This window comes from Falco biarmicus, chromosome W (genome assembly GCF_023638135.1).
Source record: "Falco biarmicus isolate bFalBia1 chromosome W, bFalBia1.pri, whole genome shotgun sequence".
Classification (NCBI taxonomy): domain Eukaryota; kingdom Metazoa; phylum Chordata; class Aves; order Falconiformes; family Falconidae; genus Falco; species Falco biarmicus.
This window is the reverse complement of record NC_079310.1, coordinates 6,295,075-6,317,627: the sequence shown is the minus strand read 5'-3', so window position 1 is coordinate 6,317,627 and position 22,553 is coordinate 6,295,075. Positions and strand designations below refer to the sequence as shown.

General features: G+C 41.6%; 1 protein-coding gene and 1 non-coding gene across 20 annotated transcripts in view; both read right to left on the bottom strand.

Moving 5' to 3' along the window:
• Positions 1 to 22,553, bottom strand: part of LOC130142070 (ubiquitin-associated protein 2-like) — a 92,343-nt gene that overhangs the window by 4,325 nt on the left and 65,465 nt on the right. For 13 of the 19 annotated variants that reach the window (XM_056323497.1, XM_056323501.1, XM_056323507.1 and 10 more), the window contains 12 exons: positions 21,595 to 21,773; positions 20,323 to 20,533; positions 19,140 to 19,179; positions 16,301 to 16,469; positions 14,679 to 14,745; positions 13,133 to 13,328; positions 11,811 to 11,902; positions 10,878 to 10,928; positions 5,917 to 5,995; positions 1,809 to 2,023; positions 357 to 456; positions 166 to 273 (listed from right to left, as the gene is read on the bottom strand). In XM_056323497.1, the coding sequence (XP_056179472.1) occupies positions 166 to 273; positions 357 to 456; positions 1,809 to 2,023; positions 5,917 to 5,995; positions 10,878 to 10,928; positions 11,811 to 11,902; positions 13,133 to 13,328; positions 14,679 to 14,745; positions 16,301 to 16,469; positions 19,140 to 19,179; positions 20,323 to 20,533; positions 21,595 to 21,773 (1,507 nt within the window). The remainder of the gene's footprint in view (positions 1 to 165; positions 274 to 356; positions 457 to 1,808; positions 2,024 to 5,916; positions 5,996 to 10,877; positions 10,929 to 11,810; positions 11,903 to 13,132; positions 13,329 to 14,678; positions 14,746 to 16,300; positions 16,470 to 19,139; positions 19,180 to 20,322; positions 20,534 to 21,594; positions 21,774 to 22,553) is intronic. The other 6 variants (XM_056323498.1, XM_056323502.1, XM_056323499.1 and 3 more) reach the window with 3 other exon arrangements.
• Positions 22,084 to 22,169, bottom strand: LOC130142169 (small nucleolar RNA SNORD121A). The gene has a single exon (XR_008819320.1). It is a non-coding gene; the product is annotated as a small nucleolar RNA SNORD121A (small nucleolar RNA).

Below are 22,553 nucleotides of genomic sequence, written 5' to 3'. Positions count from 1 at the left end.
AGGTTTAGAAGGAACACTTTGGTCATTAAAAAGCATTTTTGTATACAGATGGAGAAACAGCTTGGATTGTGACCCTGTTTAGAGCTGGCTGCTGTGTTGACTGCACAGCACTAGGAGTCTGCCCTACTAAATCCCACTCGAGCAACCTCGAGTCTCATGTGTTACCTTTCCCAGATCCAGTACCAGCAGATTTGTTTTGTGCTTGAGATGACCCACTGTAGCCTCCTTTGCTGTAATCTCCAGCTGCTGTTCCCTGTGTTAAGTCATCATAGCCTGCCAGTGTGTATAAGACAAGGTGTTACAGTGTGCAAGCAGCTCTGCAGATGCTCACATGAAAAGCACAGTGGTAAGCATACCTGCTCCATAGCTGTGCTGCCCATAGCCACTAGCTTGCTGGAAAGGAGTCGATGCAGTGTTCAGGTTGACTCCATGCTGTTTAGCAGATGCTGGAGGCACCTGGACAAAGAAAGGGAACAAAAAGCACTGTTAACAGGGAATGGCACACAAAACACAAGCTCCCTCTGCCATCTAGTGGGGGATGCACCGCCAGCTCACATGGGAAATTTCATCTGGAGTTGAGAACACTGGAATGGCATGGGACACAGCACTCATGCCTCCAGCAGTAACTTGATGTAGTGGCTTTGCACAAGCCCCAAGTTTTCTGCTAAAGCCACCCCTCTGATTGCAGTGCAACTCCCTCTCAGAACAGGCTGTGTATTTCTTTCATACACTGACTGTAAACAGCAAATTCTCATCCACAAATCCAAGAAACCACCACCACAACGTGCTCTCTCCAGAATCAAATGAAACATCAACTCCTACCTGAGATTGTTTCATAAAACACAGTCCTACAAGGCCCTAAAGTAGACTCATCTAACTTTGCCTGGAGCATCACCTCTTCCCAAATAACATTCTCCCTCCTGAAACAACCAGCACTGTACTCTGACTTAATGGGATCTTCTCCATCCTCAAGGATTTCCTAGGTACTCTCGGCTCACTAACTCAGCAACCTCTGGAGTCAAAGGGAGACCCAGAGCTACAGGCTTTCAGGAACACTGAGTCCATGAGCTGTAGCTGCCTGCTATTTACAGTAACCTGCACAGCCTTTTAAATTTCCTGTTTTCTTGGGGAAGAGACTGCAGCTATTTTCTCATGCTTGCATGTTTTGGGAGATCCCTTACAGGCTGGGGAAGACATGACAGTGGAGTCAAGACCCCACCTAGAGTACCATACCCAGTTCTGGGGGCCCCAGCTCAAGACAGACATGAACCTGTTGGAGCGGGTCCAGAGGAGGGCCATGAAAACAGTCAGAGAGCTGGAACACCTCCCCTATGAGGAAAGGCTGAGAGTTGGGGTTGATCAGCATGGAGAAGAGAAGGCTCCAGGGAGACCTTATTCACAGCCTTTCAAGACTTAAAGGGGGCTTTTTAAGAGAGACAGAGACTTCTTACCAGGGCCTGTAGCAGCAGAACAAGGGGCAATGGTTTGAAATTGAAAGAGGGTAGATTTAGATTAGACATAAAGAAACTTTTTACAGTAAGGGTGGTGAAACACTGGAACTGGTTGTCCAGAGAAGCTGCAGATGCCCCATCCCTGGAAGTGTTCAAGGCCAGGTTGGATGGGGCTTTGAGCAACTTGGTCTAGTGGAAGGTGCCCCTGCCCATGGCAGGTGGGGTTGGACTAGATGATCTTTAGAAGCCCCTTCTGACCCAAACCATCCTGTGAATCCAAGATATAAGAGGTTTGGGCTGGAGAGAGCAAAGCCAGAGGCACAAAGGGAAGGTTACAGTTTAGGCTGTCACACTTACAAACATGGTTGGCCCATACTGGAATGCACTGGCTACACCGGGCACACTAGCATAATAAGGTAATCCAGTGTAGCTGTATCCTGGGGGCAGGGTTGGGTTGAGGAAGGGCTGCTGAGTTGTATGGTGAGTCTGCGTCTGGTTCTGCTGTGGTTGGGCGAGCGTGGTAGCAGGAGCAGGGGAAGCAGAATCCCCACGGCCAAATTTTGTTACATCACCTGCAAAAGAATGAACTGATCATAAAAGCTATCAAAGACATTCTAGAAGTGGAGAATTTGAAATATTCAAGTCCTCTGAACACAAGTAGACAACTACAGAAGAGAGCATATGCTACACTTGAAAGCCTGCAGCTGTTCACATGAAGCGCTCTCCTTGTGTCTGTTCCTGACGGCCACAGTGACATTGCCTGTTTGTGGCATAGAACTCTGTGCCATGGATAACGCATCAGTAAAATGGAGATACCAATACTTACCTATCTCTCAGGGCCTGAGCAGATTCACTGCTATCAAATCATTGCAATAAAACATGCTAAAAGCAGAAGTATTGTAAACAGGCAAAGAGCAAATGGGTGTTGGGTTAAAACTTGACTCTCATGGAGATTAAACTGATTAGCTAAGCTTCATATGCTGAAAGCAAGTTAGGATTTACAGGCAGTGATGGGCATATTTTTGTCAATGTCTGTTTGTCAAGCTTGACTAGTTAGACGTCTGGTTCCTCACACTACCAAAGTTCTGAAGCTGGTAGCTGATGGCTGGGGAAAGCAAGGCTTGCATTGCAGAATACCTTATTGAAAGAGTAGGAAAAGAAATTACATTATTAACCCAAAAGCAGACTCCTGAGAGAAATGATTATGCAGCAGAAAACTCCTGAACACTTGCATTTTCTGGCAGCCCACAGAACAGTATTGTGCTGGTTTTGGCTGGGATAGAGTTAATTTTCTTCATAGTAGCTAGTATGAGGCTATGTTTTGGATTTGTGCTGCAAACAGCATTGATAATACAGGGATGTTTTCATTACTGCTGAGCAGTGCTTACACAGCATCAAGGCCTTTTCTGTTTCTCATACCACCCCACCAGCAAGAAGGCTGGAGAGGCACAAGAAATTGTGAGGAGACATAGCCAGGACAGCTGACCCCAACTGGCCAAAGGGATATTCCATACTATATGATGTCATGCTCAGAAATAAAAAGCTGGGGGAAGGAGGCGGCAGACTTTCAGACTTAGGGCATTTGTCTTACCAAGTAACTGTTATGCATGATGGAACCCTGCTTTCCTGGGGATGGCTGAACACCTACACCTGCCTGCCCATGGGGAGTGGTGAGTGAATTCCTTATTTTGCTTTGCTTGCGTGTGCAGCTTTTGCTTTATCTATTGAACTGTCTTTATCTCAACCCACAAGTTTTCTCACTTATTCTTGTGATTCTCTTCCCCATCCCACTGGGGGGGGGGGGCAAGCAGCTGTGCAGTGCTTAGTTGCCAGATGGGGTTAAACCACAGCAGTCCTTTTTGGTACACAGTATGGGGCAAAAAGGGTTCAAGATAACATATTTGATTGCAATGTGCCAGTTCAAATTTATAGCAGTTATTGCTGTTTAGCTATTGCCAGGCTCCTCTGCACTGCCTATCATCTCACTGTGCTGTGCCCAGGAACATTTTGATAACAGCAATGGCGATGCACCAGGGCATCATTGCTGCTGTACTGGACAGGCTGGAACTCCAGTGTGAAATCGAGTCAAAGGGACTGTGACCTGTGGATGAGTCCACGTGGGAGCAGGACACCCCAAAGCCCCTGTGCATGTGACTTAGACACACTGAGTTATACCTGCTCAGGCATGGACTGTGGCCATGGTTGTGTCTGTGCTGCAGCAGGTATGCCTCTGAAGGAATTGTGGCCCAAAGGCAAGTCCATGTTGGAGAAGGCACACCTCGAAGCATCTGTGGCTGTGGATAAGTCTGTGCTGTAGTAGGTACACCTTGAAGCATCAGTGGCTGTGTGTGAGGTCATGCTGGAGCACCTCAAAGTGTGTGGCCATGGATAAGCCCATGACAGAGCAGGTACAGCCCTGGAGGAGGGATTGCAACCATGGGTAAGGCCATACTGGAACAGGTATATCTCTGAAAGCATTGTGGCCCATGGAGAAGGCCATGTTGGAACAGGTGCACCTCGAAGGGACTGTGGCTGTGGATGAGTCTATGCCGCAGCAGGGATACCCCTGGAGAGACTGTGGCTCGTAGCTGAGGCTCCACCTGGAGCAGGTACACCCCCCTAAGGGACTGCATTCTATGGATAAGTCCAAGGCAGAGCAGGGGCAAGGGGAGGAGTTCATTGCAATGTTAAACCCTACGGGCTGGTCCGAAGGGACCAGGGGTGGAGATTGTAATGGAAATACCTTTAAATTGTTGTAACCCATGATTTGAATTTCATGTTATAGGAATGACTATAGCAGCAACCACCTGAACCACTGGAGGACAAGCCTTACAAGAAGCAGTGCAAGTGCAGCAGTGACCCGACCTGAGCTGGCTTTGATGCCTGATAACCCCATACAACACACAACCTTTCTTCTGAGTGACCACCATAAGAGATCGTGTTCATGGACTAAATGAACTCAATGGACATTTTGTGGATGCTTATAGACATTTTTACAGGGGCAGTCCATAGATTAGGGGAATGATATCTATGTATTATATCAAAGGATGGGAAGGGGGTGGTGGGTAATGAAAACATATTGGATAGTATGGGACCTGAGCATGATGTAAATGGTATGGAATAAGGGGTGGAGAATGTGCTCATTTTGGCTGGGATAGAGTAAATTTTCTTCACAGAAGCTAGTACAGGGTTATATTTTGGATTTGTGCTGAGAATAGCATTGATAATACAGGGATGTTTTCATTACTGCTGAGCAGTGCTTGCACAATCAAGGCTTTTTCTGCTTCTCATACCACCCTGCCAGCAAGAAGGCTGGACAGGCACAAGAAATTGGGAGGGGACACAGCCAGGACAGGTGATCCCAACTGGCTGAAGGAATATTCCATACCATATGTCATGCTCAGCAACAAAAAGCTGGGGGGAAGAAGGGGGACATCTGGAGTGATGATGTTTGTCTTCCCAAATCATCATTACATATGATGGATCCTCACTTTCCTGGAGATGGCTGAACACCTGCCTGCCAATGGGGAGTAGTGAATGAATTTCTTGTTTTGCTTTGCTTGTGTGCGTGGTGCTTGCTTTACCTATTAAACGGTCTTTATCTCAAAAATGAGAAAACTCATCAGTTACCTTTCCAATTCTCTCCCCCATCCCACTGTGGGGGTAGCGAGTGAGCAGCTGTATGGGGCTTAGTTGCCAGCTAAGGTTAAACCACAACAAGCATGTTCATGTGTTTTTAGGTGATTGATATGTCACCTCCCTATCTCATTCTCAACTAGTATTCCTTTATGTTTGTTACCAAAAGGTATAACAACACTTAATACTGGCATTATAGGAATTATAACACCTATGACTACAGTTTTAAGCTGTAATCAGATGGCAGTGAAAGACCACCACTGGCTGAAAATCCTGGATGGCATTAATGTCATCTTTGCGCACTGATAACTGAAGAGCAAGAGCAGGAATGAAAAAGGGCTTCTTAGACCACATGCTTTTGGGAATGAAGTTCATTAGATTTGGTGAGGGAGAGCCTGCTAGATGCAGCTCCTGCTGGGAACACAGTTATTGCTATTTTAGCACTTCTAAGGAAAGCAAGCCAGTTGAATTTCAAGAAGAATGATTAAGGTATGGAATATTTTTCAAGCACCTGTATGTGCTTGGGAAGGGCACTAGATGACACTGCTGTTTACATTCATAACAATCTTGCACTTATTCTCAAAGGCTATCAAACTTATTCCCAGTAGTCACATATAAATTACTGACCAAAACCATGAAAGGGGGAAAATAAAAATAAATAAATAAATCAGTCAATCAATGTCAGGGTTGAGAGGGAGATGCTCGCTTTTGTTTGACTAGTTTGGACTGATGGGTTTAACTGCTTACAGAAGGGAAAACACAGCTCTTTAAGCAATGGTAGATGACCAGCACATCTCACTTGCCATCCTCATCTTTAAATAGCACTCACCTGAGTACGGATTGTTAGCAAGGCTCCCATCTCTGCCTGTCAAAGCTGCAGGAGCAGAGAACGTAATTCCATAGTAATCCTTAGAAAGAGACAACATTGTTTATTAATAGTTGAAACCATAACAGAGCTGGACAGCTCTTATGAGCCCTGCATTATGCATATTAGAAAAATTTAAAAAGCAAGAACTAAAGGAAATTTGGGCAGAAGCTGACCTTATCACAGCAGAGTTGAAGATTTACCTGGATCCTCAACTTCAAAATAAACCTATATTTTGTAGACATTTTTAATATCATATACAAATACTTGATCTCTTAATGATAAGTTAAAGGCAATGACTAAACACTTTCCCCTCCCAACCCTCAGCTCTGGAGTTGTCATATTCCAGCAAGACTGTGCCTGGAAGAGCAACAGACAATCAGGGCCCAAAGACCTGAGGTCAGGCCAGGACCATAGTAGAAGGTTCTTAAAGTCAAAACTGAAATATCAGGAATAGACTCAAAAGGTGAGATAGAAAAAGGACTGAAAAAATGGTAAGTGATCTGACATAATAGAATTTAAGCTCCACCAAGCAGCTGGCTAGGTACCACACACACCAAGACATTTGTAAGATCTCTACTACACAGGCAGCCTGCAACAGACTAAGAGAAGAGATCACATATCCCAATGTAATACACAAAAATAAAAACCACATCCACCAAAAACACAACACAGTAAAAATTTACAGCATCAACATACACATTAAGAAACCAAGTAAAAAAGACACACACCCCCAAACCTCAGAGGAAACCCCTGTTCTCACTGTATCAGTGGCCACCAGTACCTGTCACTGCTAGAAACTTCCTAAGTAGCAGTGACAACTTGCACTTGAGACTCTGCCCACTTTCAGTTTCTAGATGTAAACGGACCAGCATGTCAAAGACAAACATTTCCACCAGCACCTGCCTCCCGTACACCTAATGTTACTTAATTTCTACAATTTCAAAACACAATAAAACCCCCAAACCTATAGATCACAATAATTGCATGAATAGCTGAAAAATCCTTTGCAACATTTATAAATGTCAACACACTGAGGACAAATAACTTGGGGAGCAGGAGGGATGATAGAGGACCCCAAAACCATTCTGCAAGATATCTGCAGAGGAAACGCTCTTCCATCAGCAAAAGCTGCAGATGGAGGGGGGGGGAAGAAACTAAAAATATTTATCAATAAGAGATAAAGAAAAACATTAACTCATGCTCTGATATTATTTGCATATATGAAATAAGAAAAAAGGATGTTGGTAGGTAAACTTGAAAATAAAAACCAAGCAAGACCACTCACAAAAGAGATTAAAAGGAAACCCTAAAACACATCCCTCAGCACAGCTGCCCCAAAAGCCTCTGCTGCCACGCTTTCATCCCCCACTGAACCATAATAGCACAGGAGCCAGGCTCCCCCCATACCCTGACAGCAGCCCTGGGAAAGAACCAGCTCCCCTTCCCCATGGCCACCTCCTGCTCACACTTTGACAAGCGCAACAAAAGCCCTCGAAAGTAAATGGAAAGCAAAACTGAAAAGAGAAACAGAAACTCTGTCTAGATGATGATGATAAAACCATGGCACCACATAAAGCCAGTCACCCAGCAGCACCCCAAGCACAGCACCCACATGCACCACCACCACCTCCAAACAGGGCTCTGCAGGACCTATGCCCCATGGCCCTGTCCACTCTTCTCTTTAGCACCTCCCTAAAGATGAGCTTCCCTCAACTACTTTGAAAAACCTCTTCAGGGTTTAACCATCATCATCAGAATCATCTCTTTGGCCTGTATCTCCTCAACATTTTCCACCTTCCACCACAGTTTAGGCCAACTGATTATCAGCTCTGGAGTCCTCAGCACAAGACAGACCTGTTGGAGTGGGTCCAAAGGAGGACTACAAAAATGATCAGAGGGATGGAACACCTCTCCTATGAGGAAAGGCTGAGTCAGTCAGGGGTTCTTTAGCCTGGGGAAGACTCCAGGGGAGCCCTTTAAAAACCACAATAAGGTGGCTTATAAGAAAGATGGGGACAGACTTATTAATAGGGCCTATAGTGATAGGATAAGGGGTAATGGTTTGAAACTAAAAGAGGGTAGATTCAGACTATGTATAAAGGAAGACATTTTTTACAGTGAGAGTGGCGAGACACTGGCACAGGTGGCCCAGAGAGGTGCCCGATGCCCCATCCCTGAGAACATCCAAGGCCAGGCTGGATGAGGCTCTGAGCAACCTGATCCAGCTGAAGATGTCCCTGCCCATGGCAGGGGGTTGAACTAGAGGGACTTTGAAGGTCCCTTCCCACCCAAACCATTCTGTGATTCTATGAAGGAGGCACAGCAGAGATCACTTTGATTAGGCTGAATTCAACTACTCTTACCTTTTCAGGCATTTTTCATGATGACAACTCTCTTATTGTGCTGCTTGAAAACACCTTGCAGCGTGAACTACTCTAGGGCAACAGAAATAAGGTCCAGCCACGGACCTCCAACATCAGCTTACCTCCTGCAGCAACGGCACCTAGGTATGTCAAAACATCATGCACATGCCAGCACCCCAAGTACAGCACCCCCCCAACACAACACTGCCTGATAAGGCCATGGCTCCCAGCCCATCACTGCCCTGCCACTACTACCACACACACACATTTCCCCTGCTCCAAGTGCTTTGATAAAACACGTGGCAGTGTCTCTCCATACAAGCAGAACACGATCCTTGCTGTTGGAGGGGACCTTAAAACTTTAGCAAGTGCAACCTCTACCACCTTCTCCTCCCACTAGAGCTCTATAACTAGATTAGCTTGCTCAGCTCCACCTCCAGAGGACTCTTGGACACCCCTCCTCTAGGGGGACGGGGGGCTCAGGCCACCCCAAACACAAGACCCTTCACTTACAAATAGCCTCATGGGGGACATTTTCTTTGCTCTCCAACAACTTCAGGCAAGGACAGAGAAAACAAGACTCATGCTACAACAGCACACGCATGGGACCACAGTCAGGGACCCAATGCAGCAGAAGGAGGAACAAAAACACCTCCCTTTTGCCTAAAGGAAAAGCCTTTCTTCCCCATTCTCAGGAACTTCAAAAGGAGCTGGGGCAGCTCCATCCAGGAACACATCCAACAAACAAGTGCCTACACCCAGAGCCACCTCCTTGGAAGCCACTGCCACTCCCCATCCCCCCCACCCCAAAGCCCTCGCTCCAGGAGGTGGCTCCCCAGGCTCTTCCAAGCAACACTGTGGGAGAGGAGGATAGAGAATGTCTGAGAGGAGGATGGAGAAGGTCTGATCTGGCAGGAGATGAGAGAACAGCTGGGTATTGTGAAGGAAAGTAAGATAAACATGGTTATCTAGTAGCAAAAAGGTGTCTGCATGCTTGTAGTAGCCTATAGCTACGTAACTGCATGAGTGGTTTCTGCCCTGAGCCTGGTGGTACATACAGCTGGAATTTGTATCTGGGCTCAGAGACATAAATATGGGCTTCTCAGTACAATAAAGCGTCTCTGGTTGCACCATAACCTGAGTCTGTGCCTTCATACATCACACAGCAATTTCACAAACTGAAAAGACCAGCTAATGTGAAAACAAAGGTGACATACAAGTGAAAGAAAAACAGGCCACAATCAACACCAGGGCATTACAGAGAGGAGAAACTTGGGCAGGAAGGGAAAGTTCAGCTACAGAAAAGACTCAACCACCTCCCTGGGCAGCCTGTTCCAATGCTTCACCACCCTTTCAGTGAAGAAATTTTTCCTAATACCCAATTCCTAAACCTCCCCTGGTGCAACTTGAGGCCATTTCCTCTTGTCCTATCACTTGTTACTTGGGAGAGGAAAAAAAAAAAAAAAAAAGGACCAACACCCCACCTCCTACAACCTCCTTTCAGGTAGTTGTAAAAGAGTGATAAGCCCCCCCCCCCCCCCCCCCCCCCCCCAGCCTCTTTCTCCATGCTAAACCACCCCAGTTCCCTCAGCTGCCCCGCATAAGACCAGCCATAACTGTGCTAAGAAATCCACACTCTTAACTAGCATTTTCAACATGCTTTATTTGCTGGCTTATAAAATAAAGTTGCTTGATTTGTGAGGACAGGGTGTTCAAGACGTGCAGCTGAACAGGGTTTTGTCTGGGACATCCCTGTACTCACCTTAGGACTACCTGACTCTGGCTGCCTCCAGACTCCACATGGGAAGACCTGGTACTGACTTGGACCTTTAACTATGGCATTCATCCAGTGATACTTTTTTCCAGATCACTGCTCACTGTTCCATTTCTGCCTCTACAGATACACTGCATTGCTTAATCCTGTGACTTCTCAGTTACATACTACCAAAATTTCTCTTCAAGCTCCTTATCCTAGTTTTCTGAAAACAAAATTCTTTATCTTACCACAATCTAGGCTGAGGCTCTTTGTGAATCTAACTCTCAACTTCTCTCACGTGCCATTTACATTCTGGATCCAGGTAAGGAAGAAAACTTCATATACTCTCCTTCCTGCAGGCTCACCTGCATTTGTTTGCCCATGATGCATACACAGAGATCTCCACCTACAAGCACCTCTACAACCTGTCAGGATGCACCTGCTGGCTGCCAATTTGCATACTTGCTGTTCAACCCTATCGCTTGGTGAAAGAAAACATTCACACTTGGATTTCAACTAGATTTGACAAGATATACTGGTGCTACAACAATTAAGAATTTCCTCCACTCAAAAGCACAGAGCACACTTGCTTCTATTTACAGAATTTGTAGATGGACGAATACATAATGCAACAGTTGCTCTATATCAGTTTACACCAGAAAAACTGTTTCTGGATATTAAAAAACACAATATAGAACATAAGGATAAGTTCTTAATCACCAAATGAACTAATTTGTGTTGCACAGATGATCAACACCGAAGATAACTTGTTTAAAATCAAATAAACCAAGCCATTTACTTACCATTGGCAGCCTGGATTGAAGCAGCTGGAGATCATCATAACCATAAATCTGCTTAAAGACAAATAAAAATAAAAGATCATTATAACACTTTTCTCTGATGCTGACCAATTTGGGGCTTTGAACAGAGTTTTACCTAGGCCTAGTCTATTTCAAAGGTGTACAGCTATATGCTGCATTGTGCTATCATGGCACACTGTAGCATTTTAAGGCTAGTAGAGCTAAGCTTAAAATGGCTTGTCACTGATGTTGTTTCTTGGTGACAGCAGTCCTCTGAGTATTACTGTCCCAACTTCAATACTGTTTTCACAGATGCATCATTCATCAACCTGTGAAAAAATCTACAGGGCATTCAGATTTGGGAGTAAGAACAATAGCCTTCTTTGCTTCAGTCATTACTTCTGAGAATAGCAGGATTTAAGATTTAATGACTAGATCACAAAGCAACCTATGGCATCCACTCACATTGTGTGATACAGAAAAACTATTAGAATAAAGTTTGATTCAAAAAACAGGTAACCAAAAATATGTTGAACCTGGTCAGACATCAAAAAGCTACGTGCAATCTTTCAGTATGACAGACAGGACACACGGCACATTTCAACCATTACTCTATTAAACCTATTCTGGTAACACAAACCTGGATGAGTCTAATTATACTCAAAAGGGCCTAAAACCTGATATCACTGAAAACCATAGCAACATGCATGTTTAGCTTCAACAGCAGCCAGATCAGGTCTGTACCAACAGTTCTGCAGTTTACTATCAACATTAAACCCCCACTGAACATATCACATGTTCTTCAGCACTTGGAACAATAATTCCAGGTGCAACATGTGCCAACAGTAATGCTTTGGCATAGACAGCAGCAGGACTGGAGAGCCCACCTGCACCAAGGGTTAAGCAATCAAGGACAGGAACAATTAAATTGCTTACTGGATAGGCAGGCAGAAGTCCTCCAGGTCCCACAATATACTGATTATGCAACAAGGGTGGTACACCTTGGGGCAGGTTTGGGGGAGCTTTGCCTGTAGAATCAAGAGACACACTTTAACAAGCCTTTAGAAAAGAAAAGGCATCAGCACCGAGACAAGAGAGCTCACAAGCCCTGGTGGCTGCACTGACATCGCTTGTCAAGAACAGAACTATGCAGAAGAATTTTGTGCTGATTGATGAAAATGCTCAAAATAGCCTGAAGAGTTTAACTGTGCCTCAAGGGAAAGAACAAAATACTTAAGACTGAAAACAGTCCCATCAGAGATCAGTCTAATTTTGTAATTTACTTCCTCCAAGAAGATTACAAGAATTACAGGAACTTCTCCTTTCCTCAGTCCTCTCCTGAAGGCAAAATTCAAGCGTTGTTCTCAATCTATAGAGCAAATTATCTCCTTTCATTTTCTGCTGTCAGCGCATTCCCCCTTATCACCAGCAATAGACTGGAAAACATGTTGTCAGTATACTTTTTGTGGGTGACTTATTGCAGCTGGGAATAGCAAAGAGAAGACAACTGAAACAGTTTTGGTTGCATGAAGCAGTGCTAGGAAGCAGAAGAGTAAAAAAAAAAAAAAAAAGCACTTAGCCCAGTCATCAGACACTTAATTTAGAAGGCATTGGAATGAGAAATCCTTCTGTAAGTAAGGTTGATCTTAATATTTAAAAACATTCAATTCTCTCCATAGGATTTCCTTTTAGCAGTTCAGGCTGATTAGAAAAGCAAGAGAGAATTTAGCATTGCTTTCACTGCAGTGCAAGAAGCCTCCCCACCTTCTCTGTGGACCCTTTTTCCGAAGTGCTATTTGCTGTGGAATGACTCTGAGAACAAACACTTTTTTTCCTTTCTGTAGTAGGGATGTGGCATATGATAATGAGGACACTGCAGTTTATTTTGATGCTGCCAAATCAAGTCACAGAGAAGACTGAAATTAAAGCTAATATGAACTCACAGCCAAGAGCTGATCACAACTTGTAATACAAACTGAGTGAATCTCCTAGCCCAAAACTTCCAAAGTCAGAACTGCTCTGGTGTCTATAAAGCTATGTGGATGGAATGTGCTATATAAATGTCACATAACACCCTACCGAATATTTCAAATACACAAAATCAGGCAACTTGATAAGCCAGCAAATAAAGCATGCTTAAAATGCTAGTCAAGAGTGTGGATTTCTTAGTACAGTTACAGCTGGTGAGATGCTCAACTGACAGCCCTGCTGACTCAAGTCCTCTGGCTCTATCCATATGATCTGTTAATATTGCAAACCTGAAGACACGAAGGAAGCTGCCCGTGTGCTAGCAGCTGGTATAGACACACTGGTAACGCTCAGGCCAAGGCTGTTTGTAGTGTTCATACTGCTTGCCATGCTGACAACTGAAGAGGCGGTGCTAGTGGCTGAGGTTAAAACAGTTGAGAAGGTTGTTGAGGGCTGGAGTGAAGTTGCATTTTCAACACTAGTGTGCTAGAAAGGAGACAAAAAGAATAAGGATCACAGAGCAAATAATCCACAGTGGAAGATGGGGAACAAAGACACACAAACCAAAACACCAAAACCAACAATCTTTTAAATAACAGCAGCACATGCAAAAGATATGCATTAGCTATGTACCAAGCAAGCAACTAAGTTGCATGCTTGTGATTTTTAATTATTCAAAGGAAATTACTACAAGAGTTAAGTTCAAACTGCTATATCATCACAAAATTATACCACAATAACTCAAATGTCACTCCATTGCATTATTTCTTGCCCTTTGCTTGTATACTCCTTTAAGCTAGTACTTGTTATGTTAAATTCCTATGTTCTTCCAAAAGACAGTATTTGTTTTCAAAATACATGACACTGCTATTGTGATTTCCTCAATGCACTTGTAGAATTTAAGGTTAAAACTGCAATGCCCCACAACAGAGTCTACATGGTAAGCAAACGCAGACCAGAAGTATTACAGGAACACACAAAGATAAAAGAAGTTCCTGGTTTGAATCCAGCACAATACAGTGTCTTAGCTGATGACACTTGTAAAACAGCATCATCAACACACAAAAGCCAAAACTCTGAGAACAGAAAAAGACGATGTTTGGGTAATTGTAAATTTTTAAGTTATGTATTCAGTAGGAATGGAGCATTACAAACCAAAATACAGGCATAAAGAAAAGCAGTAACTTATCTGCACACCCCAGCTGGGATTGTACTGAAATACCCCATCACAGAACAAAGCAGTGTCTCTCTGACTTTTGTTTGTGCACCCCCATCTAGAGCACTGTGTTCAATACCATTTGCCTTATCTCAAATGCATTAAATACACAGGTGACAACAGCGCCACATGATAAACTCTAAAGTCATCTGCCATGAGCCATTTGTCATGACATGTATCATTCCATCACCTGCATTTTGCCAGCTAACCTCTCTAATGGAGACTGCTAACAGCCCGTATTTTGTAGAAGTTTCAGACAGCCACTTCAAAGACTTTATTTTTTTTAAAATACATTTGTTACAAGAATTCTTTATTCCATCCCCCCCTTGCTGGCATGACAATTTCCTCTGCAGTTGTGTGACTAGCAAGTCTCTGTAATAGCTATTCCCGATCTAGTACAAATCACAAGTGGTAAAGACTTTTTGGTTTTGTTTGGTTGGTGGTTGTTGGATTTTTTGGTTTTTTTTACAACCAGAGGGCTGGCAGTCCATCTTCCCTGACATAAGGCTCTTGTTTCAGCTCTTAGCATACTGGGACACAATGAACTTTAAGTGAGGGTCTTAATCATCATATAAACTGACTATATGCCAAATGTCTGCTGAAATGAAAATAGGACTTACTGCATGCGATGTGCTCGAAGACAGCACTGAGGCAGGGGAGAGGCTGCTATGATTATTGGAAAGGGAGCTAGAAAGAAATTGTAAAGGATTAATAAAACTTTTTTTCCTAGAACATTTTAAATATATATGTATGTAAACGTGCATAAATATATACAAACACAGAGTAGGTAGGATACTAGTTAAAGAATAAAAATTGTAGGTATGTGTACACTCCTCCATATGTGGGGGTGCATTTATTAATTAACACTGAGCAAAGGCAAACAAAACAAAGCCATAAAAATACATATAGTTTGGTGCTCAAAAATCCCCTCATGAAATCAGAAGCAAGAGAGATCCTAACCATAACAAATATTTTTGTGTTCTCTATGGCAATAGCAACAAGAATATACAGCAGTTTTCATAAAGCTGCAGGCTAAATTATATGCCCTGATTTAGGGGCAAACACCTCTGGCTGCTCTTCGAAGTATAGGACCAGAATAAGTCTTGGCAGTTTCATAGATTAATTTTACTTTGACTCTGTTCCCCATCTGCAAGAATTATAACAACACTACTTCAGGCAGCAAGGAAAGAAATGGTTCAGTCGAATATTCAATTTTAAACTACTCCCTTGCTCACCCTCCCCAGCTCTTCTGATAAGCCTTAATTGACCATCTGACCTATGATAGAGACAGACAAGAGCAGCAACACAAGCAAGTCAAACATGCTTGGAATTCAGGCATCATCTTTTAATGGTGCTTGGTACCTGTCCAACAGCACCAATCCTCCAACTAAAATTTCTACCTATGTACACAGTTTTTCAAACAAATAAACATGGGGAGATGATGTTTCTAATGTGAATGGAATAATTCTTGTTATTTGACACATTTACCATTTTATTCAACAGAAAACACTAGTGTATTAAAAGAGAATCAGCCATGTCCTAGCTATGAAACATAAAAAACCCTGTGATAGCCCAAATTAGTTTCTTATATTAATACAGTACAAAAGCGAGTATTAAAATATAACCAGCATAGCCTCAGATGTCACCTGCCTGAGAACGAAGCTCAAATAACAGGCAATGAAAAATCAGAGTGCAAAAGAGCTAAGCTGTGCTAAATGCACTTCCAGGAACACCAATCTGATATTTCAAAGTGTCTTAAGGAAATGTCTTAAAAAAAGGCTACACACACACATACACTAAACCTGTGGAATTATTTCAATTTTTTAATTAAAAAATACAAATATAAATGAAACTATGATATTTCAAAATTAGCCACTAAGTAAACCGTTAAGGAATGTTTTTAAACATACAACACTATACAAACAGCAGGCACTGTGGACAAAGTAGGAAAAACAAAGCAGAGGAATCAATTTAGCTAGCATGACTGAAACAAGAGCCCCTTGAAACAGAGGTTTTTCATATATCATAAAAACTTGAGGGCAGCAGCTGCTCTATCATTAAGAGGCAGCCCAGAGCTCATACTTGCAACCAGAAACATCCCAGTCTCTTCTGAATCTCTCTCCTAATTCTAATTAATGTCAGAAAAGGGGCCCTTGGTGCCTGACAGTCCCATACACAATCACCCTCATGTTTGTCCTTTCCCCAAAATTCCCCTTTCAGTTTGCCACAACTCCTACCGTACCTGCTTAACTGGGAAAGTGAGCTGCTGGCCAAATCACTGGACTGAGGCAAGCTGGGCAACGTTGCTGCATGCTGCGATGCTGAAGTGGTAGATACCACACTAGGCAGAGAACCAGCAGAAGACAGCAAAGGAGAAGACTCTGTCTTAGGCACCAGAACTGATGAAGTAGCTGTAACAAGTTAAAAAAAGTCATTCAAAGACAAATTCCAGTATATAGACATCCCAGCCTGGACACAGGAAAACTGCATTCTCCCCTTGGTTTACAAAAAATCTGACCATTAAAAACTAGTAACAGTATCAAGCAATCTGGCTATTAATGAAAACTCAAACAGCAACAGAACTATCATTTTCCCTTTAAGCTCTTCACCTACAACAGATTAATAATTTTCACTGCTACACATGTAGTGAACTACAGACTTCTGCACTTCATCTCCCCCTATCTGGGATTACTAACTTTTGCTCACAAATCAATCCTAATTTAATTTATTTTTTTTTGTATTTGGTTCCACAAACAGAAGTCATTTGTACTTTTCAAGGCACTGTACAAATCTTTTACCTACAGCTCTGCTTCTTCATTCCAACCTACACAGCACCTTTGATGTTTGAGACTTAGATCACTGGAGTATAAGGGCACATACAACTTAGTTTGGAGAGTTGAGTCAAATGTATAATGCAATAAAATAAAAGAAGCTACAATAAAAGGCCACAATTGAACACAGCATTAAGCACTTTTAATGGCTAAAGAGTTGTCAAATATTGTTTTCCTTTATTTAACCTAGATAACAAAAAGCATTTAGTATTAAATATTACTTTTAAGGCTATACAGAGTAGAACTTATTTATCACATCGTGTCTTTCCAAAGGATCACTATACTGTAATAAGACTCTGTACTGCCCAACATAATACTCAGAGGTTTCTAAACCTATCTCTTATCCTCTGAAGATAATACACAGATTTAGAGGCACTCACCCACCAATAAAACTCAGAGTTGAGCCCTGGCCCAGCAGAAGGCATGTTTCCATACCACACCAGAGACCACTACCCAGTGGACCATCACTAACTTGCAATGCACGTGAAGACAATCTTAGAATGGTCACCAAATGTCAGACATATGCTCGGAAGTTACACATTACAGTTAGTTCACATTATTGGTTTGGTTTCCTTGCTAAATGACCTAAGTCAGGTTGCTGGATTGGGTGCTGTGCAAACAGAAATCAAGAGGCCTTGGCAATAAGCATGAGGGTAACTGACAACAGAGAAGGAAATTCAAGTGACAAACAGTAACATAGTTATGAATGTGGCAACTATATCACCTGATACTTGGGTATCTTGCCAGGAGGTAAGTAACATTTATAACTCTCAATACATTTAGAGCAGAGTTCCCTTATTGAAGTAAAAGTAGATGTCCTCAATACAAGGGACAGAATCACCGTCAAGACTCCTCAAAAGATGCCTGAACATGCAAGGCAATGAAAACCAGGAGACAAGATGGTCAGAATTATAACACCAGCCATACTTTGAACTAAGGGTTTAAGCAGCATGAGATCTGGATATTGAAGGTCAGCAGCAAAGATGAGAGAGAAAACTAAAAATATTATCAGCACATACAGAAGAGAAAAGGTCGGTACTTTCAAATGTTAAGAAGAGAGAATTTCAAAATAGTTTGGATGCATGAAATAGATACATGGGAGAACACTGATTCCAGTTTATGTGCTTGAGATACAGAAAACCCAAAAGTGTTCTCAAGAGAGAACTGGAATAGAAAAAGGGACTAAAAGCAGTTATAGAATAATTACAAAATTAGAAGTTCTCAGATTTTTTTTCCATCACAAAAAGACAAGTCCTGTAGTGAATTTCATAAACTGTTTAATTCTGTGTATGAGAGTAAGGAAGTTTTCCACTTGAAAAGTTGGTTTTATATAAAACAATCTTTTAAGTGGTAACTCTTTGGGCATATATACTCCTCCTGCTCATTTAAATTAACTTGGCACTAACAAAACACTGTTCACACGTCTGAATACTCAACTTCTTTCTACTCAGAAGTATACTAAAAAAAACCCTGCCCTACTAATGACCTATCTGAAGAGATGTTTAAGGGAAGGACAGACATAAAATTGAAGTGTTAGAATCCCAGAAGATGTTAATTCACACTGCTGCCCTTGAAAACTTCCACAGAGCAGCATGTAAAGGTCAGAAGAGTTAATACTATAACTATTTTTAACTCCAGGAAGAGAGCTGTAGGGGTGCTATAAGTAAAATACCATATTAGAAACAGGCCAAGACGAAGATAACAGTAATGCCTGTATCAGAGCCAGTACTGCATTATTGTCACCCTGCTGCAAGGCAGCAAGCTACCCAGCAGATGGAAGCATGTTAGTCATCCTTATTCCCCACAGGCCTGTGACAGGGTACAAGTAGCAGTATACCCAGTGAGAGGTGCATTCAAAGAATGTGATTTTGTTTCACTATAGCTAAATGCTACTTCCAGCTTCCCAATTGAGAATCGGAAGAAGTGCTAAGAAACTTTATATTAATTTAATTTTAAATTAATTTTGGTAGATAAATTCAAAAGAAAAAGCAGCAACAAAGCAGATTCTCCAATTCTAAGACTGGTTAAGCTTGTAGATTTAATAGGGCTGCTTTCATACTTCAGTTTTAGTCAAGAAGCAAGCAGTGTATCCTATGCAGGTACAAAATAAACTCAAATGGGTCAGCCAAAAATTAGCCAGTGAGAACAATATAAAACCTTAAACCAGATGTCACTGCTACAGTTGTGCACGCAACAAATAGTAAGGAAAGATCAGAAAGTCCTGTGTACAACCGAGCTTTGTAAACTTACTGTCAAGAATTGCCTGTGTTCTAACACCACTGTGCCCGTTCTGTAAACAAAGAAGAAATTAATGTCATCTTAGCAGTATATTAAGTTTTCAGACAGAATCATACATTGAACATGTGCTTCATGCAAAATTCTATATTCATTCTAAACTGAAAGACAAAAAAGGCAGAAAATTAACTTTTTACTGCCTTTAACAAAAACCACAAAAAAAGTTGTCTCAAGTGTAAGGTGTCCTGAACATGCAGAATCCCATACACTGCCCATACCACACCCATCAGCAGGAGACCTTCCTATGCACTGTATATAACAAACTTCAGGTTCACACACATATAGGAAATGGTTGTGCTTTTGATCTAATGCAACTCAGAATTTGAACTATCCAAGTTACACAAACACACCATTTTTTTTCCCATTGAAAGATAAGACTTGAGAAGCACCAGTTGTGTTTTGGTTAACACTGAAAAACAAGCATAGTCTAGACTTGATCCTCACCCGTACATACAAGCTAGTGCAGAAGACAAGTGTGACTGAGCCATTACATAACAAAGGTCTGAAGTAAATAAACTTACAGCCTCCTACAAGTTCCTTAAACATTTAATAAATTCTCTTAAAACAAACCTACATTCCATATACAAAGAGAGTAGGTGCTTTTGAATATCTCTTAAGAAAGATCCTCTGTTCTAGATTGAACCTCTCCCTATGCTTTTTTAAATAAAACATGAAACTAATTCCCACTGCTGTTTAAATCCAACAAGAGTAATGCTGGAGGGGCCACAAACAGTTTGGGATCTATTTTCTAGGTGCCATATAAATTTAATAATATATGTTTGGATAGAAAGTGTCAAGTTATGGCAGAATACCATGACTAATATTTATACACAGAAGTAGTTCCTTGTTTTAAAACCTAAGCTTCAGAGAAGGAAACTCAATTAGAATGTTAAGTGTTACTAAGAAAAAAGGTCAAACAGCAATTTAAGATGTCAAACCCCATAAGATCAGAAGCTCTTATATCCCAAATACAAAAAATGGCTACACAATAGTAAAAGAAAAAACCCAACAGAGTGGACTCAGGAATCAAAAATACCACTTGGCTTGGTTAAAATATTAACATAGCAGGGTAATACAAATCTAACATGGATAAGAATATTTCATCTTTTTCAAGGTCCGATTTCTGAAATTCACTCACTGTAACTGCAACATGGGTCGATTCAGACTGAGCCATGGAGCTTTGGTATGCTATCCTGCTATGCACAGAAGTCTGGTCATAGGAGGAAGTTGTTGCTACTGGGCTAGTGCTCTGGGATGAGCAGGTCAGACTGGAAGAGGTGATGGCAGAGGTTGTGTAGGTGGACTCCTGTACTGTATTGGATATTGGCAAAGAGGTATTCAAAGGATCACTGGAAAAAGTAAAAATCATCATCTTTGTAAACAACATCTCAAATACCTTCATGAAAATATCAGCTCCTATACAGTTATCTAGAACTACCTTAAACATGTAGTCAAACCTACATTATTTATACTAAAAAAATCTAATTATGAAAAATAATACATAATTTTGCTTTGGTCCCTGGTAATCACTGCTTCAAAACCATCAGCTGCACTAAACACCATTCACCTTCCTCCTGCCAGTCTAACCAAAACAACAGTTTATACACAAGCACTTTTCAGTCATGTTATTTCCACCTTCTCAAAGAATTTTTTTTGCCTTGACAGGATTGTAATTTTATTTTTTTTTAAACAACTTTATGGATAACATCTGGTATATGATGAGAAACATCCAGTCTCTTTTTACAATAGAATTCTAACATTACAGTAGTAGTCTAACAGAGTGAACTATGCAAAGAGGAAAAAATATTTTAAAACATGCAGCTTAAATAATTTATAGAACTAAAAAATCAATGTGAAAGTTCATTTTTACTAGTATTTCTGAATTAATTTCAGGAAGCTTTTTACTGAAGCTAATTTTTGAATTAATAAGGAAGAAAAACTGGTATGTTGGTATTTATCATTGGCTATTTTACCATTTCAGTAAGCTTCTGCATACTGAAAGCCTAGCTTCTTTTCTCATTCCATAGGAACCATCAGATCTGTAATCTGATGCCAATCTACTGACACACATATATGGTACAAGGGTCATTTCTCCTGGATCAAGAGCAGAAAGATTTGGGTTGTGAGGAACAAACCCTCAAACAAATTTGAAAGTCAGGACAGTTAAACATGACAAAGCAATTCTATAAAGGGTAGCTTATCATAAGGTTATTTACATTCATGTTATCTCCAACTTCACATTGACCCATCCAGGGAGACTTTGATTATCATTAGAAAATAAATTTCTCCTTTAAGATGCCATCCACAGAAAGCACTTAGCCTTACAGTCATCATGGTAACTGTGCCTTGATGTTTTTGGCACAAACTTGACCCCTTAAAGACAACATGTAAATGCACAAGGGGAACTCACACGTACTTAACAGATTTTGAGTACAAGCTATTGTTGGTGGCCTGGCTGGTATTCTCACAGCTTGAAGTTGATCCAAACTCTGGGAGTGCAGGCTCTGATCCAAACTCCAGAGCTCCAAATTGAACATTTAACCCTGTCACATCTGCCAATCCAGGCATCTCCACTGCAGAGGCAGGAATCTTAAAGGAGGAAAAAGCAGATTTAATTCCTTTGTATGCACTATCTGTATTAGAGATACCAGTAACTGACACCCTCTCCTCCCTTAATTACAGGCTTCTTCAGTTACTGCCTCTAGCCTTCACTGCTAACTAGATTCTGTGACAACCCCCCCACTTTACATCACATAAACTAACTACGTTCTCGTAATCTAAAATTAATTCATTGATTCTGTGCCCTGGAGCTGAAAAAGTAAGCCATACTGTTCTACAATATCAAAGTATCATCTGTGTCCATCCCCCTTCAGTCAATATTCATCTTGTGGCTAAGTCAATCCAAAAATCACTCTGCAACAGTCATTTTCCACACAGAGCAATCAGATGTGTGCTTGGAAAAGGTAACATCACTGTATTTTGGACCTAAAATACTACCCATCTTAGAATTTCCTGCTTTGTAAACAAGAAATAGACTACTGTCTTTGCTCTTCTTCTCCTTAGCAACTTCTATATAGAACAGAATCATAGAATCATTTAGGTTGCAAAAGACCTTTAAGATCATAAAGTCCAACTGTATACCTAACACTACCCAGTCTACTACTAACCATGTCCTTAAGTGCCACAACTACATTTTTTTTAAATACCTCCAGGGATGGTAACTCCACCACCTCCCAGGACAGCCTGTTCCAATGCTTCGCCACCCTTTTGGTGAAGAAATTTTTCCTAATATCCAATCTAAACCTCCCCTGGCATAAATTGAGGCCATTTCATCTTGTCATATCGCTTGTTATCTGGGAGAAGAGACTG